This window comes from Poromitra crassiceps (genome assembly GCF_964638095.1).
Source record: "Poromitra crassiceps genome assembly, chromosome: 9".
Classification (NCBI taxonomy): domain Eukaryota; kingdom Metazoa; phylum Chordata; class Actinopteri; order Beryciformes; family Melamphaidae; genus Poromitra; species Poromitra crassiceps.
This window is the reverse complement of record NC_139630.1, coordinates 46,523,745-46,536,109: the sequence shown is the minus strand read 5'-3', so window position 1 is coordinate 46,536,109 and position 12,365 is coordinate 46,523,745. Positions and strand designations below refer to the sequence as shown.

The window sequence follows — 12,365 nt, the reverse complement described above, 5'->3', positions numbered from 1 at the left end:
CTAGTGTTTCCCGTCTCTCCTGTCGGCTGCCAGCTGTGTTGGTGCGGCTCCAGCAAAAATAGAAAGCCCTCAAACATCCAATAGGAACAATTGGCAGTTTGGGTTGGGTGTGCGGCAGACAGGCAGGCAGGCAGGCAGGCAGGCAGGCAGGCAGGCAGACAGGCAGGCAGGCAGGCAGGCAGGCAGGCAGGCAGGCAGGCAGGCAGGCAGGCAGGCAGGCAGGCAGACAGGCAGGCAGGCAGACAGGCAGGCAGACAGGCAGACAGGCAGGCAGGCAGGCAGACAGGCAGGAAGACAGACAGGCAGACAGGCAGGCAGGCAGGTAGACAGACAGACAGGCAGGCAGGTAGACAGGCAGGCAGGCAGACAGGCAGGCAGGCAGGCAGGTAGACAGGCAGGCAGGTAGACAGGCAGGCAGGCAGGTAGACAGACAGACAGACAGACAGGCAGGCAGGTAGACAGACAGGCAGGCAGGCAGGTAGACAGACAGGCAGGCAGGCAGGCAGGCAGCACTGCTTTCCATTGGATTAAAGTTAAACTATCGGAGCGCTCCGTGACCTTGGGATACTCTCTGGATTCTCAGGATTAGCCTGCATGACTGAGGAAGTTAAAGACAGACAGATCGGCAGTTTGGGAAACATTCAGCAGGAGAAACAGGAAAAGCTAAAGTTGTTTTCTTCACGGTTTAAAGAATATCGGAGCGTTGACCCTCATTCCTCCAAATCTTAAGACAGTTATTGCTCATTTCCACTTTATTTTATCCCATTATTCCTTTTCCCCCTTTCAAAATTAGCTATCTACTGCTTGAAAATGCTCATTTAAGATGCTAGGATCAAATTCTAACTAATTATAATACTTTGTAAAGGATGATAGTTGACAAAACGAGAAAACATTTCGAGGCTAGATCCATTATGTAGAGATACTAGCGGAACACCCGTCCCTGTGTGACTGGCCTCGCTCACAGAGTTGCCATGCAGCCCCCCCTCTCTCTCGGCAGGGGGGTTTCATAGTCCTCTTCAGTGGCTGATTACAACTTCGCTCACCCTGTGTGCTGCTCCACAGTTCACTGGCTGATTCAAACTGCGCTCACCTGTGTGCTGCTCCACTCTGGAGCTTTCCATGGTGCTGAACCTGTGTTGAGCCATTTTGGCCATTAATTAGCCATTTTTGCAAATTTAGTCGGCCCGAATTAATGTACCTACTGTAAATTCCGGACTATAAGCCGCACCGGTGTATAAGCCGCACCTGCAAAGTTGACTATTTTTTTCTTATATAAGCCGCACCGGACTATAAGCCGCGGGTGTTTTAATTGTATTTTTTTTTTTTTTTTTTTTTTTTTTAATTGTGTTTTAATGTTTAATTACCATATGTAATGCTCCCATTTATTAACATTTCAACAAAACAACATAACACAACACCACCTGTGTTGTTATTTACAGTGCACACAGTGTCATACAGTGTCATACAGTGTCATACAGTGTCATACAGTGTGGTGAAAAGAGGGCAAGAGAGGAAATTAAAACAGAAGTGGATTTATAGTTAGAAAGAGTGCTAAAAAAGAGAGATTTTTTTTTTTTTTTTTTTTTTTTTTTTGAAAAAATCCATAGATAAGCCGCACCGTTATATAAGCCGCAGGGGCCAAAAAAGGCCAAAAAACGGGAAAAAAGGTGCGGCTTATAGTCTGGAATTTACGGTAATTAAAAACCCGGCTCCATTAGGTCACCCACAGGGGTGCTCTTTACACTTCCTGAAAGATTCAGCCCGATCGCACGTAAAATGGCATAGCTGTGGACGAACACAATCCTGGTCACTCACTCACTCACTCCCTCACTCACTCTCTCTCTCTCTCTCTCTCTCTCTCTCACTCACTCACTCACTCACTCACTCTCTCTCTCTCTCTCTCTCTCTCTCACACACTCACTCACTCACTCACTCACTCACTCTCTCTCTCTCTCACTCACTCACTCACTCTCTCTCACTCACTCACTCACACACTCACAGACACTTTGTATTGTTATTATAGGATCGATTGATGAATCCCAGGTTATGCTTTTGTTGGGCTTCAAAAGCGATAGTATACTGTATATACTTAATAGATCACTTAATTTCCAGGTTTGCTGCTTCTGCAATGAGGCAGATTCCCATTTTTTCTGACGCCTAATGACCCTTGCCCTTTCCCCTCTGCGTTGTTTTTGTCCCTGCAGGCTACAAGGTCTACAGTGCGTCATATGATGACGTCCTCAACAACCGCTGGTCCTCCAGGGTCTCCAGCGGGACACATCTGCCTCTGGAGAATCTCAAACCCAACTCGAGGTAAGCACCGCCTGCCTGTGTGCTGTTTTCACACATGCAGATCACTTTGGGACCCATCACTCATCAGCATCATCTCACACAAGGGAGTCACAGTAAACACGGACTGTGTGTGTGTGTGCGTGCATGTGTGCGTGTGCATGTGTGTGTGTGTGTGTGTGTGTGTGTGTGTGTGTGTGTGTGTGTGTGTGTCTCAGGTGCTTGGCTGTGTGAGAATGTTTATACCATTATCTCATCATCATATAAGGCACAACATGCTTCTTGTCTTTGTGCTTTGAGTTCATGCGTGCGTCTATACATGCCTGGGTGATTTGTTCCGCATTTAATGCACGTAGCATGTTTCCAACTATGATATAAGAGCGGGGTGATTCTGATCTGAGTGGAGTTGCAGACTGATAGAGTCATGCTTGTAGGAGAGAATGGAAAAGCTTGAAAGGGAAGTAAATCCACCTCGGCTTGGAGGCAGGCAGGTTAAGAAACACACTTACTGTAAATCAGCCGCAAAACGTGACTTGTTGGGAAACTCCGTTGAGATCCTGGGAAACACAGGGGAAGGTAAATACACCGGACACTATCTGACACACGCACGCACACACACGCACGCACACACACACACATGCAAACACAAAGTACTGTTTTAGTTATTAGAGCATGTTTCTGACTCTTACGAGTTCTGGGTCGCGGCGTTCAAAACACGTGTAGCCTACGCATGGAAACAGCTCTTAACACCTGGGCCCGAGAGATGAGAGCCGATGTTCTGAGTTTTCACCTGAAACCAAACTGCTTGTTCCATTTCCTCGCTGTGTTCAAGGCCTTTTGCTCGGAGGCTGTGGGTAAAAACACACACGTGATTCATAGAGTCGAAGAAGTGGTGCCAACAGACCTAATAGAAAACTTCAAGAAGTGCACCGACTTCTTAGCAATTAAGCTCTTTGATCAACTTCCTGTTGTGGGACCAGAAGATTAGGTGGTCACTGCACATCTGTTCATTTCGTCATTTTGAATCACTGTGATGCAAATGAGGTGATGCAATACCGAGCCGAAGCGTTGACATGCACCCAGAGAGAACCGAAGAGTGGACAGTCGCTACCAAGCTGTTTGTCACATGACAGCAAGTCAAGCAAGGACTGTGTTTGCCAAGACATCAATGTCTTCCCTTCACCAGATGGTTTTTGTACAGTCTGCGTGAAGTGAACGGCCCACACAGTTTGAACCATGTGCTGCTGTCCAAACAAACTTCAACACACTTTTACTCTTTTTATTCTGTCATTCACGCGCTCGATCTCATCTGGAATGGACAATACGCAGCACCTCAGACAGCTCCTCTGACACCCCATAACTCTCTGTAAGGAGGTACCTTCACACACGGGATTCATTCTCACTGCAAATGCTTTTTATGGTGTGGTTTAGCCTAGTTAGGTACCAAGTGGGGGTAATTAGCTACATAGGAGTGCACAAAGAGTGACAGAAAGGTAGGACCAATCACAAGGCAGCGGTAGATTCCCTGCCTACCAACACGATGGTTGCAGGTTCGAGCCCCCCGTGTTACCTCCGGCTTGGTCGGGCGTCCATACAGGCACAATTGGCCGTGTTGTGGGAGGGAATCTGGTATTGGGGCGGCTGTAGCTCAGGAGGTAGAGCGGGTCGTCCACTAATCGCTTTGGATAAAAGAGGTCGGTGGTTCGATTCCCGCCTCCTCCAATCTGCATGTCGAAGTGTCCTTGGGCAAGATACTGAACCCCAAATTGCTCCTGATGGTGTGCCAGCACCCTGTGTAGTAGCCTGCCACCATCGGTGTATGAATGGGTGAATGTACCTACTGATTGTAAAGCGCTTTGGATAAAAGCGTTATATAAATGCAAGCCATTTACCATTAGGGGTCTATGTCTTGGTTGCGGCACTAGTGCCTCCTCTGGTTGGTCGAGGGGGAGGGGAACTGGGGGGAATAGTGTGATCCTCCCATGCTCTAAAATATAATTCACTTCAGAATACTTCTCTGTGATTGACAGTGACCTGGTACTGCATGAATAGTCCTCTTGATACTGTACTCCCACTCATCTGGTGCTCCAAATAGAAAAAAATATTGGTAGCAAACATAATATCTCTGGAAAAATGGTTAACTTATTGCAGATGGGTGAGTTCATCAGGACTAGAAGAAACATGGTTGAGGCAGTTTGAGGTGTTATGATAGTTGTCTCATCCGTGACTGTGGGAAGCCAAAAACAAACCGTGTAGACATGCACTGTGTGTTGGGGAAGATAAGTTCTTCCAAGATAAGTTTTCTCGCCTGCATCCGGTTTGTTTCCAAGGTAGTGTGTGTCTCTTGGTGACGGTTGATCTTGGGATGGTTTATGGGACGGCGCAGACATTTCCCTCAGATGCTGGAGGCTCCTTCTGGCTGCCAGAACCACTAAACACGCATACACACTTACACACACGTGTACACACACATGCGGACAGATCCCCTTGGATCCACAAGGCTTCCTGCTCACGATGAGATCCACTCATATCAATCATACACATAAAAATAGTCCTATCTGTGGAACATTGAAGAATGATGCTTGACTATTATGCGAGTTGAAACCTTAATGCTTGCCTCTCCACTTGTACATATTCATACATCAGTGTGAATAAATGTGTAGAAGCTAGTAAGGATGAGATGATATGCTTGATTCACGATTCGATACAACCACGATAATAAACTAGAAGTGCACGCAGCGAGTGCAGACCTCCACCAAGGCCAATAGTCCAGTCTGATATGATATGCAAATTTTGTTATTTGGATCGGGTCCGCTCTGAATTGTAATGGGTTCTCCCTTGGCCCATGCTACTACACCCTTCCCCAAGGTTCATGAACATCGGCCCAGTAGTTTGTACGTTATCCTGCTAACAGACAGACAGACAGACAGACAGACAGACACACAGACAGACAGACACACAGACACACAGGCAGACAGACAGGCAGGCAGACAGGCAGACAGACACACAGGCAGACAGACAGACAGGCAGACAGACAGACAGACAGGCAGAGAGACAGACAGGCAGTCAGACAGACAGACAGGCAGGCAGACAGGCAGACAGACACACAGGCAGACAGACAGACAGACAGACAGACAGACAGACAGGCAGACAGGCAGACAGACAGACATAACATCCTTGGCGGAGGTAATACAAATTCTGTGACAACAAAGTAGCCTATAACTGTGCAGGATTACGTTTATTTCTGAGCCACAAATCTTCGTCTAGCAATGGTATTGGCTTGCTGGAATGTAAACAACAATTTAAAAATGTCTTTACAACGTGCAAATAATACAATTTGGATGGCGCCAATATCCCTACTGCTCCACAATACATATTACCACATACTGTATATTGCGATATATTGATTTTTGATCTAACATCCCAGAATAGTTGATAGTCTCTAATCGACCCTGAAAGGTTCACTGTCGTTTTTGTGGCTTAGCTGCCTTCTTCTAGTTGAGGCCATGTGTAGGTTTCAGTCCCTCTGCACTGGGGCCCTGCAACCTCTGACACATCTGTCTTCTAATGACTTCATGGTGAAGTTCTTGCTGAAGGGCATGTAATCTGCTGCAGTCCACCTAGACCGTATGCAGCCGCCATCCAGCTTCTCATCTGGAGAGGAGATATTGAGAGCGATGTCCAAGATCGCTGACGGATTTGAAGGATATTGAAAACTTGGTGTGGCTTTAGAGAGTATCTTAGCGGTCTACTATCGCTCTCTATAAGCTGGCTCGTGTTTCCTCTCTTTCCACCTTCTCCAGTTTCTTCTCTGCTCATTACATCATCCCCACCCCCCCGCCCCTCCACCCCCGCTGCCTGGTCTTCTCTCTCTGATGATATATTTTGGTCAGTGCCGTCACGTGGCCGCGGTGATTGGATCCAGGCCTCGAGGCTTTACGTTGGTTTGAGGGGTTTGGCTGGAAATCAACAGACCGTGAACTTACTGTATGTGACCCTGCTGAGCGGAGGGGAGGGGGGGGGGGGTCACACGCTCTCACACACACACACACACACACACTTGACAGATGCGCACACGCGTTATCGGCGTCCCGTAGTGGAAAAGTTTGCACCGGCGGTGTTGTTCTCAATCTGGTGGGATTTTGAGGGTTCCTCCGCAGTGTTTAAAACAGACTAAAGTGAGCTCACCGCCTGATCTCCGCTCTGCTCTGTGTCATACAACAAAGCCATCTGCGGGACATGTCTCCTTCTCTTCTTCTCACCCGCTCATCTACATCTCCTTCCTCTTACCAAGGCGGTGGCCAGAATACAATGTTGGTATTTTACGTCTCTGCAAACCTACGATCTCAACGTAACGTTGAAAACAAAATGGCGGTTAATTTGAAAGCCTCGCTGCCTCTCCAACGCTAAATGCAAATAAAACATCTTCATCAACTTTGCTTGTGTTTAGGCAGGTAAAACAACTTGGTTAAAGCTAGGATTATGGCGGGTTAGGCTTAAATAATAGTAATGGTAAATGTGACTCACAGATTAAATGTATTGACTTTGGAAACACTGTGACCATGACTGGGGATCGAACACACTGTGACCATGACTGGGGATCGAACACGCTGTGACCATGCTGTGACCATCACGTATTTTGCTTCAGAAATGTTCATATTCTACATATCTGTGGATTGCAGAAACGTACAATGCTAACGTTTCATTCTGGCGACCAGTCTGCTTTTACCGTATGTCGATCTATCCACGTCAGTTGACTTTTTCCACGGGCCTCCTTTCTTCTCTCTCTCTCTCTCTCTCTCTCTCTCGTTCCTCCCCTCTCATCCTCTCTTCCTATCTGTTCATCTCCCCTTGTCTAGATGTCTCTTTTTCCTTCACCCCCCGTCCTGCGCTCTCTCCTCCCTCCTTCTCCCTTCAACGTGTGCCAAATAGCCATTTTATTGTGCTGTGCTCACTTTGGATTCATACGAATCTAAAGCAGACTACAGGCCCAGTCATCTGCTGCGCTCATTACCTTTCTCCACACCTTCACGCCGTCACAACAAAGCTGGCAGAATGACACTTTAACAACTCAATCATTCAATCTGTGTGTTGTGCTTTTTGCTTCACTCAGGTACTACTTCAAAGTGCAGGCCAAGAATGTGTTTGGCTTGGGACCAGTCAGCGATACGCTCACCTACGTCACGGAATCAGGTGCGTATACTTACAGCGCACAAATGCAGTCACAAATATATGTACAGTAATCTTCCAAATGCAAAGATAAACATTAGATGCCCCATAGACTTCAGTTCAAACCTCGGTCAAACTTTTCCAGGCAGTCATAGAAAGCATTGAGGCAATGGTAATCCTGCCGCCATGCAAGATATCGGCATACGAAACCAGCCTCGGAGTGGGAAGCGGTTTCCAGATGTACAGTGCATTATGCGCCTTTGTAACCAGGCGAATACATCATACTTGTAGCGCTGTCTGTTTTTCCTCCCTTGTGAACCGGCCTCCCTCTGCTTCTTTCAGATGACCCTCTGCTCATTGAAAGACCACCTGGTAAGTGCATCCTCCACCAGCAGAGCACGTCTCTAATGTAAGGTCAACAAACCTGGTCCTATCCAAGCCGCGCTGAGGCTGTGAGGAGCTCACCATCTGTGTAGCAGCATGCCAGCATCTGACTCTGCATATATACAGTAGGACACTTGGAAGATTTCCATGGTGGAAATACCTTCACTCTCCTACCTAGACCACAGGAGAATTTAGGTATTTACCGGTAGTCTTTTTTTTTAAGAGCGTTAAGGCTGGAATTTCCTCACTCGCCCATTTGTCGCACCATCGTTAGCACTCATTTGGGTGCCACGGTGTATGCCTTCCTTTGGGTGCCACGGTGTATGCCTTCCTTTGGGTGCCACGGTGTATGCCTTCCTTTGGGTGCCACGGTGTATGCCTTCCTTTGGGTGCCACGGTGTATGCCTACAGCACAGCAGGGATACTCAACTTGCTTTGCCTGGAGGCCACTTTTGTAAAATGATAGGGGGCCAGTTAATAAAGAAACATTAATATAGATCTTTCTGTAGCCGATTGTAGGTTTTTGGGCTGTCAGCCGGAGTTTAGTCTGACAATTTTGTGCACACAGGATAGTTAGTTAGGGTAAGTTAAATTAGTTAGGTTAAGTTAGTTTAGTACATCTAAGTGCCAGGGTGGCAAGCACATGGTGGTTTTTGACAATTTAGCTGGAGCTCAGTCAAACTTTATTTCATGATAGTTTTCATTGTGAATTAGAAAATGGTCGGAGGGCCACTCTGCACCCTATCGCGGGCCGCATCTGGCCCCCGGGCCGCAAGTTGAGTATCACTGGCCTACAGTGTTTAGCGGAGAGAGGAGCCTCTCAAGATGGCTGCATGCATCATTTGAGTGCTATTAAGAAGGCCTATCATTATGTCATTATGAGCACTGACAGAGTGACAGAGGAGGATTTGTAATGGGATGTGAGTGTCGGTGTGTATGTCGATTTGACTGCAGAGGAGATATGAGTACAGAAGTCGATTTTTTTTATTGTTTTGGTTGTCATTTTTAGACACACACAGATTATTTAGGTAGTGGTGGGATCCAGCTAATTCACTAGTGGTACTTCTATTCACTCCTCATGCCTGTTAGCATTACAATATTAGTTGTTACTATTTTACATTTGTGCTGATAGCGGTAAATCACTAATGTGGTGTTGTACTACATCAGTGCTTCTCAACATGGGGTCGGGGACCACCAGGAGTCCGTGAGGGTCAGAGGTTCCCCAACAAATTCATGAATTATTCAACTTCACCATTATTTAATTTACAAGAACACAGAATTTAGGAGAATGACAATTTTTCATCATGCTTATATCTACAATACAGATAGTCGTGGAATTCTGGACAAAATCTATCTATCAATCATATCTATCAATAAAAATATTGTTAGATTTGGGTCGAAGAGGCAACATCTCATTAACTGGGGGTCTGTGACCCTAATGTGGACAACATTAGGGGTCATTATATGAAAAGGGTTGAGAATGACTTTAGCCTACTACATCATGGAAGGCTAATAATTGTGTGTGAAGTTTTTTCCCCACTATCCTATAATATAAATGTACTTCATTTTCTTATTTATACTGTACTGGTTATTGAGGAGAACATATACATGATTTTAGAAAATTATTTTCTCAAATCTGATAGCACCCAGATGTAACCCATGCATATTCTGCAGCCACACCATCACATACCCTTCTCTGTTTCACCCCACCCTTTAGGTGGAGAGCCAATCTGGATCCCCTTCACCTTCAAGTATAACCCAGCCCACAGCGCCTGCAAGGGCAGCCAGTACGTCAAGCGGACCTGGTACCGGAAGTTTGTGGGAGTGGTTCTGTGTAACTCGCTACGATACAAGATCTTCATGGGAGACGGTCTTAGGGGTAACCTATCACATTTAATAGGTTATATGTTAATTCCAATGCCATCTGTTTCTATCTCTCCATCCACCTACATAGAGCATAGTATCGCTCTGTTTGTTCACTGTTTGTGAATATAACCAGCCAAGCCCCCCCTCCCTCTCTCTCTCTCTCTCTCTCTCTCATATCACAGAGCCCTTCTACAGTATAGGAGATACATTTGGCCAGGGAGAGGACCACTGCCAGTTTGTAGACTCCTACCTGGATGGAAGGACAGGCCCAGTCTACCTCTCAAATAACCTGCCTACAGCACAAGGTACATACATACATACATACATACATACATACATGCATGCATACATACATACAGTACATACATACATACATACATACATACATACATACATACATACATACATACATACATACATACATACATACATACATACTACATACATACATACATACATACATACATACATACATACATACATACATACATACATACATACATACAGTACAAACAGTACATACATACAGTACATAGAAGTACTTCTTATGCAACAGTTTGCATTACTGTGTTCTCTTTTGTAAGTATTTTCTTGTGCCATGTGATGTGATCAAAACTGATTTCCATATGAATATAATTATGGGAGTTTGAATAGTTTAAGATACATTTTCACAATAATACAACTTTTACTTCTTGTCATTGAGGACATATTGCTCAGAAAAGAGCAGACTTGATTTGTACAAAATGATATTTTGTGTGACATCATGACCAACTCGTACAATCCCCATATAGAGGAGAGATGTGTCATACTTACAGTTGTGTTAGCTGAATTTGGCTCTTGAGGACAACTGTGCTACAGTGACTGCATGGGGGGGAAATCATTCCTATCAAGGATGACTCAGCATCAGCATTGTCATAAAGTCAAGCAGGAAAATAACTCTGACTTGTCGCTAAATGATTACATCCAGAAAGTCACATGACCCATTTGTGTGAATGGATGTGAGCGATGTTTTGATATTTCTGTGTTGCAGGATTTCATCGCTCGTACAGACAGGAGCCTGTGACATTTGGAACTGTCGGCCGGCGTACGCCCCATCCCTTCGTGGGCTGGTACGAGTGCGGGGTGCCCATCCCCGGCATGTGGTAACCCAGGCGATGAGGAGAGGTCGTTACCGAGGGCAACCCGTCTGCATCCTGCTGTAGGCGCGCCCCCTCACTGGTCCCGCCCTTAGAAACTGACTTTTGCCGACCGCAACAAAGACACCACTACAGACGTACTACAGCTTCAGAGAAAGAGAATATAGTACTTTTAAACATCACTAACAATGTATTTGATTGCAATGCACTTTTTTGTTATATAAAGCAGTCTGTATATGAGGGAAAAAGAAGCATGTGTGCTCTTGCTTAGTTTAACTCTAATCAGAAAGTGTCCTTGTATTATTCGCAGCTACTCCAGAGACAGGTCCCCCATCCAGCGTTATTTATCTCTTCAAAATGCACACACAAACGGGCAACATTGGACCAAAGCACAAACTGAAAAGCAAACTATACGAATGGGCACTTGATGTATAGGTCTGTTCATTTTTGATTGGGAGATTTTTTTTCCATAATGTAATGTAATTTTGACAGCTACTTTTTGTTTATTTGTGTTTTTGAACATTCATACTGTCTTTTTGTACCCTTTTGGTATTTACCAGATTCCATGAAAAGTGATTGTGTAATTTTTGTATGTATACGGACAAAGAATAAAAGACAAAGTATTTGCTCAGGAACTGTGGGAGATTGAATAAAGGTGCTATGGAAACCACAGCAATCCTAAGACATGAATCATATCATATTCTCCCATTGCCACATTCTTTTCTACCAAAACCTTCCACGTGTGATCCAGAGCTCCTTAATCAACCTAATGGAAGATTTGAGCAAAAGACAAAGTGTAGATGAGCCAGTTGGAATAGCAACACTGTTAAAAGCAGTGTCAAAAACAACATATTATGGAGAAAAATAGGTGAGGCAGAGAGAGAAAGAGAAAATATCAGCTTGTTCATTTACCAGCAAGTAGCGTGCAGAGACGCAAAAAAATGGCGTTCAAAAGATTAAAAAGATGCCAATATAGTTCAACTTCACTGCTCCTCCTTTGTCCACACTGTAGTAATAGGCATGCCAGGAAGTGTGTGTGTGTGTGTGTGTGTGTGTGTGTGTGTGTGTGTGTAATCTGCATATGTAAATTTAATTTGAACTGATCTAAATTTGATCTGTAAATCACCATTTGCATGTAACAGCAGATTAATGGTGTACCACTGCTGTGTTAGATTAAGAAAGGCTAAGAGATTATACAAACAGATCGTCACTTCATATTTTTGGGCCTGGATTTTAATCCAATTACTGTAGGACTTGTTAGTAATATGTTGGTTTTAATAGTGTCCAATTCAGATGTAATCTTTCATGAGGCATACGTTTTCATTTTCATGCCTGTAGCCAAATGCGCTGCTCACATTTTACAGTGTTGTCTGAGCAAGAACTAAGAGGCCTACATCTGTGCAAAATAAGCATGTGAAACAAATAAGAAAAAGCCAAGTTATAAGTGGATCAACACCACAACCACAAACCATATACAAGCGGGACATATTTCATTGATAAAGGGTGAATTATTGGAAAGGT

The 12,365-nt window shown here is 44.9% G+C and overlaps 1 protein-coding gene across 1 annotated transcript in view; it reads left to right on the top strand.

Moving 5' to 3' along the window:
- Window positions 1-11,539, top strand: part of fndc1 (fibronectin type III domain containing 1) — a gene marked incomplete at its 5' end in the record, with an annotated part of 47,338 nt that extends 35,799 nt beyond the window's left edge. The window contains 6 exons of the mRNA XM_083643012.1: window positions 2,205-2,313; window positions 7,403-7,482; window positions 7,801-7,830; window positions 9,560-9,721; window positions 9,891-10,013; window positions 10,739-11,539. Coding sequence (XP_083499138.1) covers window positions 2,205-2,313; window positions 7,403-7,482; window positions 7,801-7,830; window positions 9,560-9,721; window positions 9,891-10,013; window positions 10,739-10,854 — 620 coding nt within the window. The 3' untranslated portion in view covers window positions 10,855-11,539. The remainder of the gene's footprint in view (window positions 1-2,204; window positions 2,314-7,402; window positions 7,483-7,800; window positions 7,831-9,559; window positions 9,722-9,890; window positions 10,014-10,738) is intronic.
- Window positions 11,540-12,365: the final 826 nt, after the last annotated feature.